We start from the raw sequence: 13,882 nt of genomic DNA on the forward strand, positions 1-13,882 counted from the left end.
ATATTTACATTTGATACAAATGCTGAAAAATACTCCCTTTTCAATCAGACAAGAAAATTCGACAATATAGCTTATAGAGTAACTATTGCATGCATCCCGACACCCGCCTCTCATATGTAAACAGTTCAGGCGAAGGAGCAGAGGGCCAACTTGGAACACCTAAATCATTCTTTAAAGGAGTCAAGCAGTCAGAATGTTTCTGTAACTTGACTTATTTTCGATTCTTCCTAGAAATTCGGGCACAAAGTCGAAATGTTGACGAGAAAGCTCAAAGAAGCGGTAAACCATTGAAATTAGGTAGACTTTAGAAGTGGGGAAAATTTTTTGGACATATAACTAATGGCATACACACTATTTCAATGGTGGGGATCCAGAGTCTAAAATTCTCCATACCGATTTACGTATGGGATGAACTTACATGGAAGAGCCAGAGGCGAATGATGGATTTTATAAAGAAGGTGTGTGGCACTTGGGTCGTCAAAGCCGATATCCCCCTCCCCCCCTCCCTAAAAAATTGTTGACGTCAAATTGTACATTCTGAGGTATATAGTTACACTAAATTAGGTTTATAATTATATCTAAACGCAATGTTGTGCAAATAAATGCTTTTGAAGTTTTGTGGGTGGTTGTAAAGGGAGCGTACCCCCTACAGTGGTTTATTTCTTCCCAGGTTGATTGTAAAACAAAGAACCCCTGACTGAAACATTTCTCCCCTCGATTAACGATAGAATGTTGGTGACTCCGCCCACCCCCTTGCGCACGCCACTTTTTTATTTTTCGAGTTGTCTCATTTGGGCTTATCGTAGCATCTACAAAACTAAAACAGACCACAGACACCATCGGTTTCTTCCTCATGGTGTCACTTTTAGAGAGCTTCTTATATACACACAGTTGAAACGATTGCATATGTTTAACTGACATTACTTTGTAACAAAAATGCCTTAACTATAGTAGTGTTCACGTGCGAATAATTAATTGGTGTCGCTTGCTATAAGGAACAATTTTGTTTTCGAGATTCACAACCTTTTGTGCCATTTACTATACTAATTGACGTAAGATGCTACCAGTCAGTTTGATGTTGGAGTATTATTGTACAAATAGGTGTGTCAAAAAGACTTGACGAAGCATTATCATTTTCTTCGGGTATCAACAAAGAAAAAGGATAAACGAAGGAGAAAAAAAAGGACGCCTACTCATTAGTAAGCACGTTATGCGTAAGAAACATGCATATACCATAGCAACCGATGTTCGTCAGAACAGTATGTGTGTGACAGCATCGTAACGATATGCCGCCATACACGTGACTTACATGATCTTGTTATCGACTAAACCAACTTTAATCGTGTGATATCACAAAAGCTGCAGTGTATCTGTCTACATATACAATTATTTATTAATTGGATTTACTTTCAAATGATTACAATTTGGTAACATATCAACTTATTGTAATATTTTGGACATTTCGTAGCTTTTTTGTAAGTACAATGTTTTCATTTAGTTCTTATTTCGGTGAAAAAAAAGGTGAGCTCTGAAATATGGAAGCGAAAGCGTACACTTGCGGTTTACGTACTATCAAGTGTGAAATGTACTCTGTAGAGACGTAAAATGTTGTCCCTAAATTGAACTGTTTGTACTTCAAATTTAGAAGAGCTTTGAGGAAAGCTATGTGGTTCCTATATATAGTATATTATATCACTTTTCTTTAATTACTGCAACATTTTGTCAATAATTATTAGCTAAAGTATTATTCTACGGCACTCGTACAAAGACCTCTGTATGTTCCCGGCATTGACCAGGCTTTCGAAAGGTGTATAAATGTACTGCTGCAATGTATATTAGGTACGGAGTGGCAGATTTGATATGAGCTGAGCTTAAACACGTTGAAGGAATCAATAATATTTAAGAAACGCGTCCTTGAAAACTTTTTTAGAAAAGACATCTAATAATCTGTAACGTCGTTTCCACTTACAGGAGACACAGCCAATTATCATGCAGTGGTATATGCGACAGAGACAATGTTGACGAAAACTTCCCCAGACTATCTTTATTTTCAGGCGTGGAGATGGGTTTTTGCAATTGTTGATGAATCTAAAATATTGAGGGTGTTACCATAGCCTAATGGTGGGATAAGTGTCACTATCACCGCTGTAAATTGCGTTTATTGCGTGTATATATAAAACTTTAATATGAGAGAAAAGTTGCTAGAACTTAACTGTATCTTTTGATCAAACCAATATATATCCTCCTATAGCATTTTGGATCACGAAAGATATGCCTATACATTTTTTTTTGATTTGGTGATATTTTGTAAAATGCATCTTGTAAAAGTACAAAATTGGCTCAAAATGTTTTCCGCCTTATCCTTATAAAATTTTGAAAAAATTCTCCCACAGAGGCAAATAACATGTCTGCAAAAGAGTAGCAACATGATAAAATTTCAAATTGAGAACATTTACAGCTAAAGTCAAAGTTCCAAAATGCATCATATTTCAAGGAAAATACCAGGAAGAAGATTACAATAGCTTATGTAAAGTGGTTTGAAGATCATCTATATATACCCGGGCGACATTACAGACTGGAATACAGGTTCCTGGAGTCAGGCGCGTAGCGAGGAATTTGCCAAGGGAAGGGTAAAGCTTGTAGTCAAACTATCTAAGCGTAGTGCCGCCATTAGTTGGCGCGAAGCGTAAACAAAAATGCCTCCCAGATCGCTGGAATTGGCACTTCCCAGGCTTTGTAAGTTGCATCTAAGCATTTTCTATTCTGAAATAACTAGCGATATCTTACAAAAATACAACAAATATGATCAAGAGGGGGGGGGGCGGTCGCTCGCCCCCCCCCCCCCTTGGCTACGAGCCTGCCAGCTGGAGTAGGAGAAATTCAGCGGGATCAAAATAGGTGATATAAAATCATTCGGATCTCGATTTAGGAACCAGATTGATATGAGAGTTGCAACTAACAGTGTGGAATAGGTCTCTTCTCAATATATGTTTGAGATTGTCTGCTCTCGAAAGTCTCATCAAGCCTCTACTATATTAGTTAATAACATCAATATTAATATATCAACATTTTTTATCCAATATTAATGCAGTAAAAGTCACCTATCATACTTTTATTTTATTTATTTGATTGTTGAACAAAACTGTAACGATACTGTCTACAACACACTAAATTTCAACTTCATGCATGATTGTAAAAGTTCAGGAACATTAAATATACGCAGATGCGGATACCATGATTAGTTTCATCTATACCAAGTCACATTTTCTATGTAATTGAATTGATATTCCAGTGGCAGTCAATTTGACTCTTTATAGGGAAAAGAAAAGTTTTCCAAATTGTTATATTTGAAAACCCCATCTCCAAATGCCTGGCTCAATATAGCCAATGTTTGATTGAATGGAATCTATTTTGAGTAGTTAAACTTTTGTTTTATCCTAGAGTGGATCACATGTTTATAGCTGGTCTGTAATGTCGTTATGACAACACTGATCCTACATGTTAATCTTCTTGTTGATTAACTCACGACACATGAAACCTTTCGTCAGAATGTTTGCTTCGCTGCTGCATGACTCTCGTTTATTAAAAATTCATCAAAATGCAATTTTCTTGTAAATGTATAATTTCCTCTTTCAAGAAAAAAAAAAGCAAAATTGATATCTTCGCAATACTATAAGTACTATGAGCATGCAGTTTTGAAACTGAGATGCAGAAAAATGCCAGCATCTTTAATGAGCAATCAACTTTAACCACCAGCATATCTCTTTGGAGATGCACGTGCAATGCGTTTGTTAATTGAGAGACGTACGCTTTGGCGTCAGGCTACAAACACTGATAATATAGAAACCATACAACAACAACAAATACCCCGTCTAAAAGATCAAACGTGGAACAAATGGGGACGAATTATTAACGACTTACCTATTTGATTGAGACTATTGTACGAATATTTTGCATACCAAGCTCCGGAGCAGAGACACGCAACAATTGTCGCAACTAAGGCCAAGATACAAATGACCGTGTTCCATTTGGCTCGTTTACTTTCCCGTGTCGCATCATTGACAATTGTAAGAGCTAGCTCTTGTCTCGTTACAATAATCGACTCGATCTTTTTGCTCATAATATCAAACCATTCCTCTAGACTGGAACTTCTTTCTTCTGGTTTCACCTCGCTGCATGCGTTTTCGTTCTTCAATATTTCAGATTGCTTATCTGATAACACTGCGGTGTCTACATTCTTTATCTTCAGGTTGTTCTCGTACGTCTTGATAAGATCTGTGTTATATGCGAACGCAATCAATAGAAGTTGTTCGCCCTGAGCAGTCACTCTAGCAAACCATTCCACCGATTCCCTGGTTAACTGACATGAACTATAATACTGAGTACCCAATGCTCTGGCAATACCAACGAGATCTGTAGCTTGTAATAACAAGTCTCGAGCTACGATGAGCGACCAAAGTTTTCCACCGTCTAACTTGGTTGCGATTTGAAAGTAACCGTTTATAATACCAAGATTTATGTCTGTATAAAAGCGGATGTTATCTCCAGGAGTTACTGAACGGCTGTCTACTTCCTCCCGATGTCCAATAATTCTTTCCGTTAACTCATGTAAACTTCTTATGGTCTCATTTCCAACAACAATTTCTGGAAATTGAAAATCAGATCTCTCTTTGAGAAGGGTCAGATTTCCGTCGGTTAGGTTACGCGCATTGTCTAACTGTTTTATCTGTGGTTCCAAGGACGTGTTCCCTGACGAGCCTAGCAGGCCAGTACTGACCCCACGTTCGACTTGCAAGCGTGCCACTAAAGATGAAGTCAAGGAATTGATTTCGATCGCGTTCCTCGTCTTTTCTGCAATATTGACCATTTGGATCGTTCTAATAGCTGTAACGCACGAGAGGACTACAATTGTTAGCAGAGGGAAAGCGAGAAGTAGTAAAATCTTGGCGTAATCTTTTTGTACCGAATAATGTTTCAACTCTGACAGAGACACATCCGTACGGTCCGAAAAATTACTACAGATACTTTCTGTGTCTTTAATATCGGAACGTGATCTTAACCTGAGTTTGCTAACCATTGGCTCAGAGATAACATCAGGCGCAGGTGATATGGTGTTCCTTGGAAGAACCATTTTAAGATGATGGGAAATTTTAAGATTAACACTAACAATCACTGAGATAAGGTTTCCATTTCCAAAGCAAATCCTAAAAAAAAGTATAGAAAAAAATCCTAGTACTTCTCAATAATTCAATGTACTGTTCGTATTTAAAATTTCACACAGACGAGGTTCAATATTGACTAAACACGTAAGCCATCCGCCGATTCAAAGCTATCTTTGTTTCTGATCACTCGCGTGCATAAGCAAGAAATGGTATTAATAAACTGACTAAAAACCGAATGATTGTCGTTTTGAGGCGGATAAAACTGATGGCGCTTTATAGGTTACATGTCTTCCTTTTATGAGTGTGGTCGCATTAACTTACCAAAGCAGGTAGCCTAACTCATCGATGAAACCACTAAACCTTTAAAGAGATTAGCGGAAATTTGACATTAATCAAAACAATTCGAGCACAAAATTTAACAGTGACAACAATTTCAGCACAAGAAATATGTAATACTTAAGTCATGTTTAACTCGTTTGTCATATTTAACTCGTTTTTTAGAGAGGAATCAAATGCAAGATGGTTGTAAAACGTCAATGCTAAGACTTAACAGCATTATTCGATTATACACCAGGTATTTGGGAACTATATAAGCTATCAAATCACGAAATTGGTCAGGGTGGCACGACTTGTTACTTGGCTTATTAAATATCTAGGTAAAAGATGTAAGCGCTCCTTGAATAGGCACAAGGTTGTTTTGATAAATGCGTTTGAATTTTTGTGCGCAGTAGAGAAAAAAAGAGAACATTTTCCCCCAAATGTCAAAACTCCACTGAATGAACGTGTTTCCCACGACTGACGATGGAGCAACAGGACGCCCCCACCCCACCCTTCCCAATCTCCCAACACTTTCTATGCATCTTACAGACCAATAATCTGTGCGACCATGCTGAAATATCGTGTCATCATTTTGTCTCAAAAATCATTTCAGAAGATTCGAATACAAGTTTTCTACCAAACTCAATGAAAAATAGGTTCATACCTGCAGTATATATGAACTATATAATAGTCGAGCTTAAAATTTTAGATCACTTAGATTATGTTAGTATGCAGGGGCGGGATTTGATGTGTGAAAGTGTGTGTGTGGGGGCGGGGGGGACCTGTTGAGAGGTCTAAGGGGAGTTGGTTTCTTTTGTGAGACTTTTTGAGTTTTTGGACTTTATAAATCCCTAGATGTAATATTGTGCAATATTTATAGATTATTTCCCAGTACAAGTTGTATATTTGAAAATGTAATTATATATGCTATCTGCATAAAAGTGTTGCTAAATTTATTAATTAAGCAACATAACAAAAAGTGACAAATGGATTTAAATAGTAATCGTAACAAATGGGTCGATATATTTTTAATAGCAAATGTAATGACATTATGAATATGTACAAAAGTATATCGAAGTTGTCAGTAATGCTGTGGCATAACCAATTAAATTATCGACCGAATTGGATAAAAGAAATCAAACTCGATGTCTGGGACAAAATGGGGTCGGGTGGTAGTTGGGGGGGGGCGGTGTGGGAGAGGGGACATAATTTACCTTGACGTGCGACATGAAGTTGGTATAATTTGTTATACTTTCTAAAGACTTAAATTATGTCCGACCGGACATATTTTCCTGGTAGATAGTTTCCGGGTGACATTATCTACAGGAGGGACAATATTTAATGTTACACTGGGACCTCGTGAGAACATCTTCAAATTATTATTACCAATTAAGGAAAGTTTGCAAAAGTGTAGCTACATGATTTTGTGAAAAGAATTCAGTTGACGGGGACGACAACAGAATCCCTACATTGGTTGTAATCCGATTGCAATGCTATAGTCCTCAGTAGCATTGTAGTGTATATAGCATTGCTATAATCCGATTACAATGCTATTGTATCGTTCGAAATAACATCCAGCTTACAGGAAAGAAAAAAAAACCTTTGAAAGTTTTAGAGCTATAAGTTTGGCACTCTGATTTTGCTCTTACTATTTATTTGAATTGAACATTCTTCATCTTTCCCATAATTTTTCTCTCATTGTTTTCTTCTGATGTGGTATGATATAACAAAGGTGTTTAAGTTTAATTATCACGTCACGTCGTAACAGCATATCATAACATTAAACTTGGACACTTGCTCATCATTTTTTTGCGATATTAACCCGTTTTATGTTTGAATATTTTCTTCGACGTTCGGTCTATATACTTAGGCAAATCGTAACCTTGCAAGTTGAGCTTTATGCCAATGATAAAATTGAATATGATGAAGATAATCTGCAGGTGGTATACGGCAACTTTATATATATATACTAATGTAAATTTGAAACTTCCATACACGTAATGGATCCAAATGAAGTTAAACATTATTGTCTTTACTATGTCACGAACAGAGGCGTATACAACTTCGAGGGTGGGGGTTGGTCTGTTGTTATGCATGGGACATAAAAAGATGGATACTTGTCTTATAGCAGACATTTACGAGTTCCGATGTAACCCTTAGCCTGGGTTAAGGTGACCAGATGTCTTCGATTTCCGGGGACAATTCCCTGATTTCAGGTACCGTCTCCTCGTTTAAACTTTCCCCCGGAAATCATTACCAGTTTTCTTGCACAGTCCTCGGATCATCACAAAAATGAATATCTGTAGATTTATTCCCGAATCACGGAAAAGCTATGAATGATCAAACTTTGTAAATTGCTTGGTTCAGGAGGGTATACGGGTACAGAAACATTTGACCATCACCCTTAAAACATGTCAACACCAAACAATGAGAATCCCTATGTATAAAGGACCCCTTAAACTTAAGAACCAATCCCTGATATCAACATAAAAGGGTAAAATCACTATCATGTCCCAGGGTTCACTGAAAAGATACGGTCGCGTTACCTTAGGTGATTCGGGGTGGGTATGATTGAAAACAACCTATAGGCTTGTCTAAAAGGATTTGTCCTGCAATGGGGATCCCAGTTTAATGAAAGATAACTAACCAACAGAAAAATATATATCGTTAAAAAAATGGCGAAGTTTCCCAGTTTTTCTCCATCAAGTTTAAATTTCGCCCAACAAGATATGAACCAACATACAAAGGGCCTTCCTATAACTACATACAAATGTCACCTGTATGCGTCCTATAGGAATTTGATGTATCTATTTTCGTATTCGTAATTCTTTAACCCAGTTTGTATATTGGGAATATAAGTCCGATATTAATAGAGATATTCCCTACTATTTAATATCAAGTCACGAAGCTGCATGAAATTTGCAAGTTATTTGTTAAAAGTTACAACAACAAAAAAGATATATTAACGAAAAGGTCACTCGTGTGAATTATTCAAATGAGAAACAATAAAACAAGGAAGAACGAAACAGCCAAAAAACAAGCGAAAAACAGTTACGAAATATATACAAGCCAATGTAGACCTCAGGACTAGCTAAATTAATTCCTATAATGACAATAACTAAAGGTAGCATCCCTAGGAATGAAGAGGGAAACAGCTTCGAATACGGCTGTTGTTAATTATGAGGATTTGGTTAAATCTGTGTTTATTCTTACAAATAAAGACTATAAGCATGCTAGTTTAAAAAACTATTAAAATCCATATTAGATGAAAAGCTCTATACGGAGGCTGTTTTTCCAAGTTCATATTGACAATCGAAAGAAGTCAATTATTGAAACCATATATAGAATAAATCCCATGGCATTTAAAATAAACAACTTTAAAAAAAATTAAAATATAGAAAATAATCCATAACCAATAATGTTCTGTAGAAGATTCATATATTCATATCAAGGCTGATTTGTTTGTCTTTTGTCAGGTTGTATTTGAGATACGGAAGTTTGTATTCTCCTTTTGTCTATATTTTTCACCCTTTATTATATTTATTTGTAACAATATTTATCATGCTTAAATTTCCAATCTTGGGAATGGAGTAGACTTTCTTTGAGTTGTACTGGTATTTTACAGTAGTCTATATATTATACCTCGTTTGATGGATATCAAGGATAGCATGAAACTGTATGGTGACCTCACATTTCAATGGCAATAGAATGTTTAAATACGGCACTTGGACTATATTGCGTGAGACATTTGACTTTTTAGAACAGGAATTTATAACAGCCTTCCAGGTTGATGGAATGGATCCATTTCTAAAGCATAAGAACAAGATTAGAAAGATTGTGTGAACAATGAAGGGGATTTAGTAGACATCCTACACCAAGAAGGGAATCTAAAGTTTAGTGGAAAGACAACAGTATACATATATAAATATATATATATATATAAATATATATATATATATATATATACACACTTTCATCTGTTGTCTAAATATATCGACTTCCACAGGCGATATTGTGTTGTGGAAGATTAAAATGTTCAGCCACTGGAAAACTGGTTTTGTTGAGTCTGATTGTGGTTTTGTGATTATTAATCCGTATACGAAAGGAGTGGGGGTTTGGCCAATGTGTTGTATATCAGGACAGAGAACACAAGTGATCAGATATATCACAAAGGGAGTGTCAAAATTGTATGGACCTGGATGGAAACACACCCCTGAAGGAGAGAGCTGAATGTCAGGGTCCGTGATCATATGATGACAGACCTTACATCGGGGTTTACCACATTTAATATTCCCCTTGGGTTGGGAAGTTTCAGTGGAGGGTAAACGACTCCTAACAAGGATGTTGCGTAGGACTAGAAGGTTGTCTTCTAGCGACTGCAGATGGATAATAAAAATTTCACCCATATCGTCTCCCAAGTTCAACGTGTTCGATTCATTACATCCAGAACAAACCCATCTGTTCTGATCCCTGACATTTTCATAGTCAATCAACCACCCCAATTGTTCACTTTCTTAATTGCAATTAACCCTACAAATTATTGAAGAGAACCCTTTATAAGATCTGTAGAATTCCCAGGAAAACATTGCTACAAAATCAACATAGGGAGGTGAAAGAGAATCGTATTCCCTTTGTCCTTTCGCACAGCGACCAGGTCCATCCATTCATTAGGCTGGTCACAAGATGAAAGGATTTTGATGTTGAAGCAATTTCTCAGACTCAACAAAACCAGTTTTCCAGTGCCTGAACATTTTAATCTTCCACAACAAAATATCGACCGTCTAAAGTTTGCCACAATCCTGGGTAATCTGTCTGACCATAATAAAAGAAGCTGGATGGAAGTCGAATTGATCCTTAAAGTCCGTTCACACGTTTTACATCTGACGAAGGACCAAGGTGTCCGAAAATTGTGTAGCGTGTAGTTGTATCTATTCTAAATTTATGTTGGATTTAAAGGCAATACATGTTGTCGTTATCTTTTCTACTATTATTTCTATTCAACACGTGGAACATCATGTGTTTGTATATATATATATGTATATATATATATATATATATATATATATATATATATACATATATATATACATATATACACACACACATATACATATATATATATATATATATATATATATATATATTATCATTAACATAAGTCTGTTCAAAGTATATCTTTCGAGATCCGGATTTAGGAATCACAAATGATTTTCGAGTTGGTTAGCATCATGTTTGATCCCTAGAGTAAGGCCAAAATATGTCACCAAAAACAGAACTAGTATATTCGATACGGGTGACAAACGCCTACAGTGGAATTACGACCTTCCTTACCGGTTTAGAACCTCTGGACATACAATCAGCGTCCATGGTGTAGTTGGTTAGGGTGTCCGCGTACAAAGCGGGAGGCCCGGGTTCGAATCCCGGTCAGGCTGGAAGTTTTTTCACTGTCCTTGATTTTCCAACTCATTACGATTTTCATTTATATATATTCATATATATATATATATATATATATATATATTCATTTAGATATATATATAGATATAAATATATATATTTATATATTAATACATACATGTCGATTTATTGATGCTTAATCATTGAGGGGCTGATGGATCTGCTTACCAATTTGACACAGGGTGCTGTAGGAGTAGTTTGCATACCAAGCTCCAGAAAAAAGGCAAACTGTAATTGTCATAAACAAACCGAAGATGCAGATGACGGTGTTCCATTTGGCTCTTCTTTTATCCCCTATTGACGTTTCTATTATCGTTAAGGCCAGTTCTGTTCTCGTTGCAATGATCGACTCTACTTTTTTGCTTATATCGTCAAACCATTGAATTGCGTTGACGCTCCGTTGTTCAGGTGTTAATCCCGTACATGCATTCTCATTCGTCATTATTTGAGCTCGTTTTTCCGACAGAATGTCGGTTTCTACATTTTTCTCAACTAACTTGTCCTCATATATCTCAGCCAGTGTTGATTCATAAGCGAATGCGATCAATAGAAGTTGTTCTCCCTGGGCATGAACTCTAGCAAACCATTCCACCGATTCCCTAGCTAACTGACACGACGTGTAATACTGAGTACCCAATGCTCTGGCAATACCAAGGAGATCTGTAGCTTGCAATAACAAGTCTCGAGATACGATGAGCGACCAAAGTAGTCCACCGTCTAACTTTGCGGTAATTGAAATGTCACCATTTATGATTCCAACATTAATTGATGTGTAAAAGTTCACATTATCTTCAGGAGTTACTGAACGGTTATCTACTCCCTTTCGATGTCCAATTATTTTTTCCGTTAACTCATGTAAACTTCTTATGGTCTCATTTCCAACAACAATTTCTGGAAATTGAAAATCAGATCTCTCTTTGAGAAGGGTCAGATTACCGTCGGTTAGGTTACGCGCATTGTCTAACTTTTTTATCTGTGGTTCCAAGGACGTGTTCCCTGACGAGCCTAGCAGGCCAGTACTGACCCCACGTTCGACTTGCAAGCGTGCCACTAAAGATGAAGTCAAGGAATTGATTTCGATAGCGTTCCTCGTCTTTTCTGCAATATTGACCATTTGGATCGTTCTAATAGCTGTAACGCACGAGAGGACTACAATTGTTAGCAGAGGGAAAGCTATAAGCAGTAAAATCTTGGCGTAATCTTTTTGTACCGAATAATGTTTCAACTCTGACAGAGACACATCCGTACGGTCCGAAAAATAACCAGAGATACTTTCTGTGTCTTTAATATCGGAACGTGATCTTAACCTGAGTTTGCTAACCATTGGCTCAGAGATAGCATCAGGCGCAGATGATATGGTGTTCCTTGGAAAAACCATCTTAAGATGATGGGAAATCTTAAGATTAACACTAACAATCACTGATATGAGATTAAGGTTTCCATTTTCAAAGCAAATCCTAAAAAAAGTATGGAAAAAAATCCTTGAACTTCTCAATAATTCAATGTACTGCTCGTATTTAAAATCTCACACAGACGAAATTCAATATTGACTAAACACGTAAGCCATCCGCCGATTCAAAGCTCTCTTTGTTTCTGATCACTCACGTGCATAAGCATGGATATCGTCGACACAGGTGTTCACTAGCCTTATCTAATTTCAACGTATACACTAACATAATGTTTACAAATACAGTGCAAAGTTTCGCCGTGGTGTAACAGTTTTGGTCTCTGATTAGCAAAAAAAAAAAATCACCAATTATGAATTTCTGTTCTTAAAAAAGCGTGACAACACCTACTTTTCTTCGGAAATTGGTTTTCAGTTCCTGTACATTGACATCCTCTTTTCATCTTGGACACAGGTGCTCACAAATTCATAATTAATTACGGTAGATCTTATCATAATTAGAGTGGTGTATACGTCCGAACGAAAATAAAATAACCATTTTAGGAAAATAGTTCTACGTGGACATGGACTACATGGAGTGACTTATGGAGTGATATATATATATATATATATATATATATATATATATATATGATTTTTCAGTCATTATTAATCTTTGAATGCTTGAAAGTTGAAGAGCATGAAATAAACTATCTATCATATATGGTGGCTAGGACATATGTCAGTTGAAAACGCCTGTCTGTGCTCGCTCCAGGGAATTAAAGTTGATGAATTTAGTGCATGTGTAACTCAACGGAGCAATTGATTATGGAATAATAATAATAATGATAACATTCAGCATTTTTTTACGACGCTTAAGCGACCACAAATGTGGGTCGGAGAAACTCCAGCAAGTGCTAAAGGATTACAACTTACACGTCGGGTGGCTTCCAATTCAACATTTTTAACTCAAATGTGGAATGTGTTCAATTAAGAAAGTCATTTCAGATGGGAAAACCGCAGATTGCTCTTGGGATGAAAAACCCACCTTACTATGACCCGGCAGGGTTTCGAACCCGGAGCCTCCCGATTGCTAAGCTTCATTGCCTCAAATACCACCGGCTTTATCCACGCGGCCACGTCACCGGTGTGAATGAAACATAAATGACAATGGAATGACTCTTAAAACGAGACGATGCCTGTAATGAACAAATGTGAGCTTTGGGCGGTCTCCTTTAAAGACGCACTCGCGTACAAGAAACCGGCGGCGCTGTTTGTCACTCACCGAAAAAGTTTTGTGCCAGTCACAAAAACCCGGATGTTAATTAAAGTACACACGGGTATACTACAGTACTATACCAAGTTCTGAAGTTAAAGGTGGGCTCGCTCGTAAATTCCTCGTAAATTCTGTCCTTCACACCACCCGATTCAAAAATAATATCAATACTACCCTCTACAGGTTCGTCGCTGTTGTCTCGTAATTCCTTAGCAATCCCGTTTTTGGCTAGTAAGCAATAAACGGGTTTGGCTACCTGAAGCGGTGGCCTTGACGAAATTCCTG

The 13,882-nt window shown here is 36.9% G+C and overlaps 1 protein-coding gene across 2 annotated transcripts in view; it reads right to left on the reverse strand.

Moving 5' to 3' along the window:
- Nucleotides 1-13,882, reverse strand: part of LOC139965329 (uncharacterized) — a 46,664-nt gene that overhangs the window by 16,215 nt on the left and 16,567 nt on the right. Inside the window, exon 1 of one of the 2 annotated variants that reach the window (XM_071967573.1) lies at nucleotides 3,922-5,324. The exons of the other annotated variant lie outside the window; for it this stretch is intronic. Coding sequence (XP_071823674.1) covers nucleotides 3,922-5,131 — 1,210 coding nt within the window. The 5' untranslated portion in view covers nucleotides 5,132-5,324. Of the gene's footprint in view, nucleotides 1-3,921; nucleotides 5,325-13,882 lie in introns of those variants that run through there. 2 annotated transcript variants of the gene reach the window in all.

Source organism: Apostichopus japonicus, chromosome 3 (genome assembly GCF_037975245.1).
Source record: "Apostichopus japonicus isolate 1M-3 chromosome 3, ASM3797524v1, whole genome shotgun sequence".
Lineage (NCBI taxonomy): Eukaryota > Metazoa > Echinodermata > Holothuroidea > Aspidochirotida > Stichopodidae > Apostichopus > Apostichopus japonicus.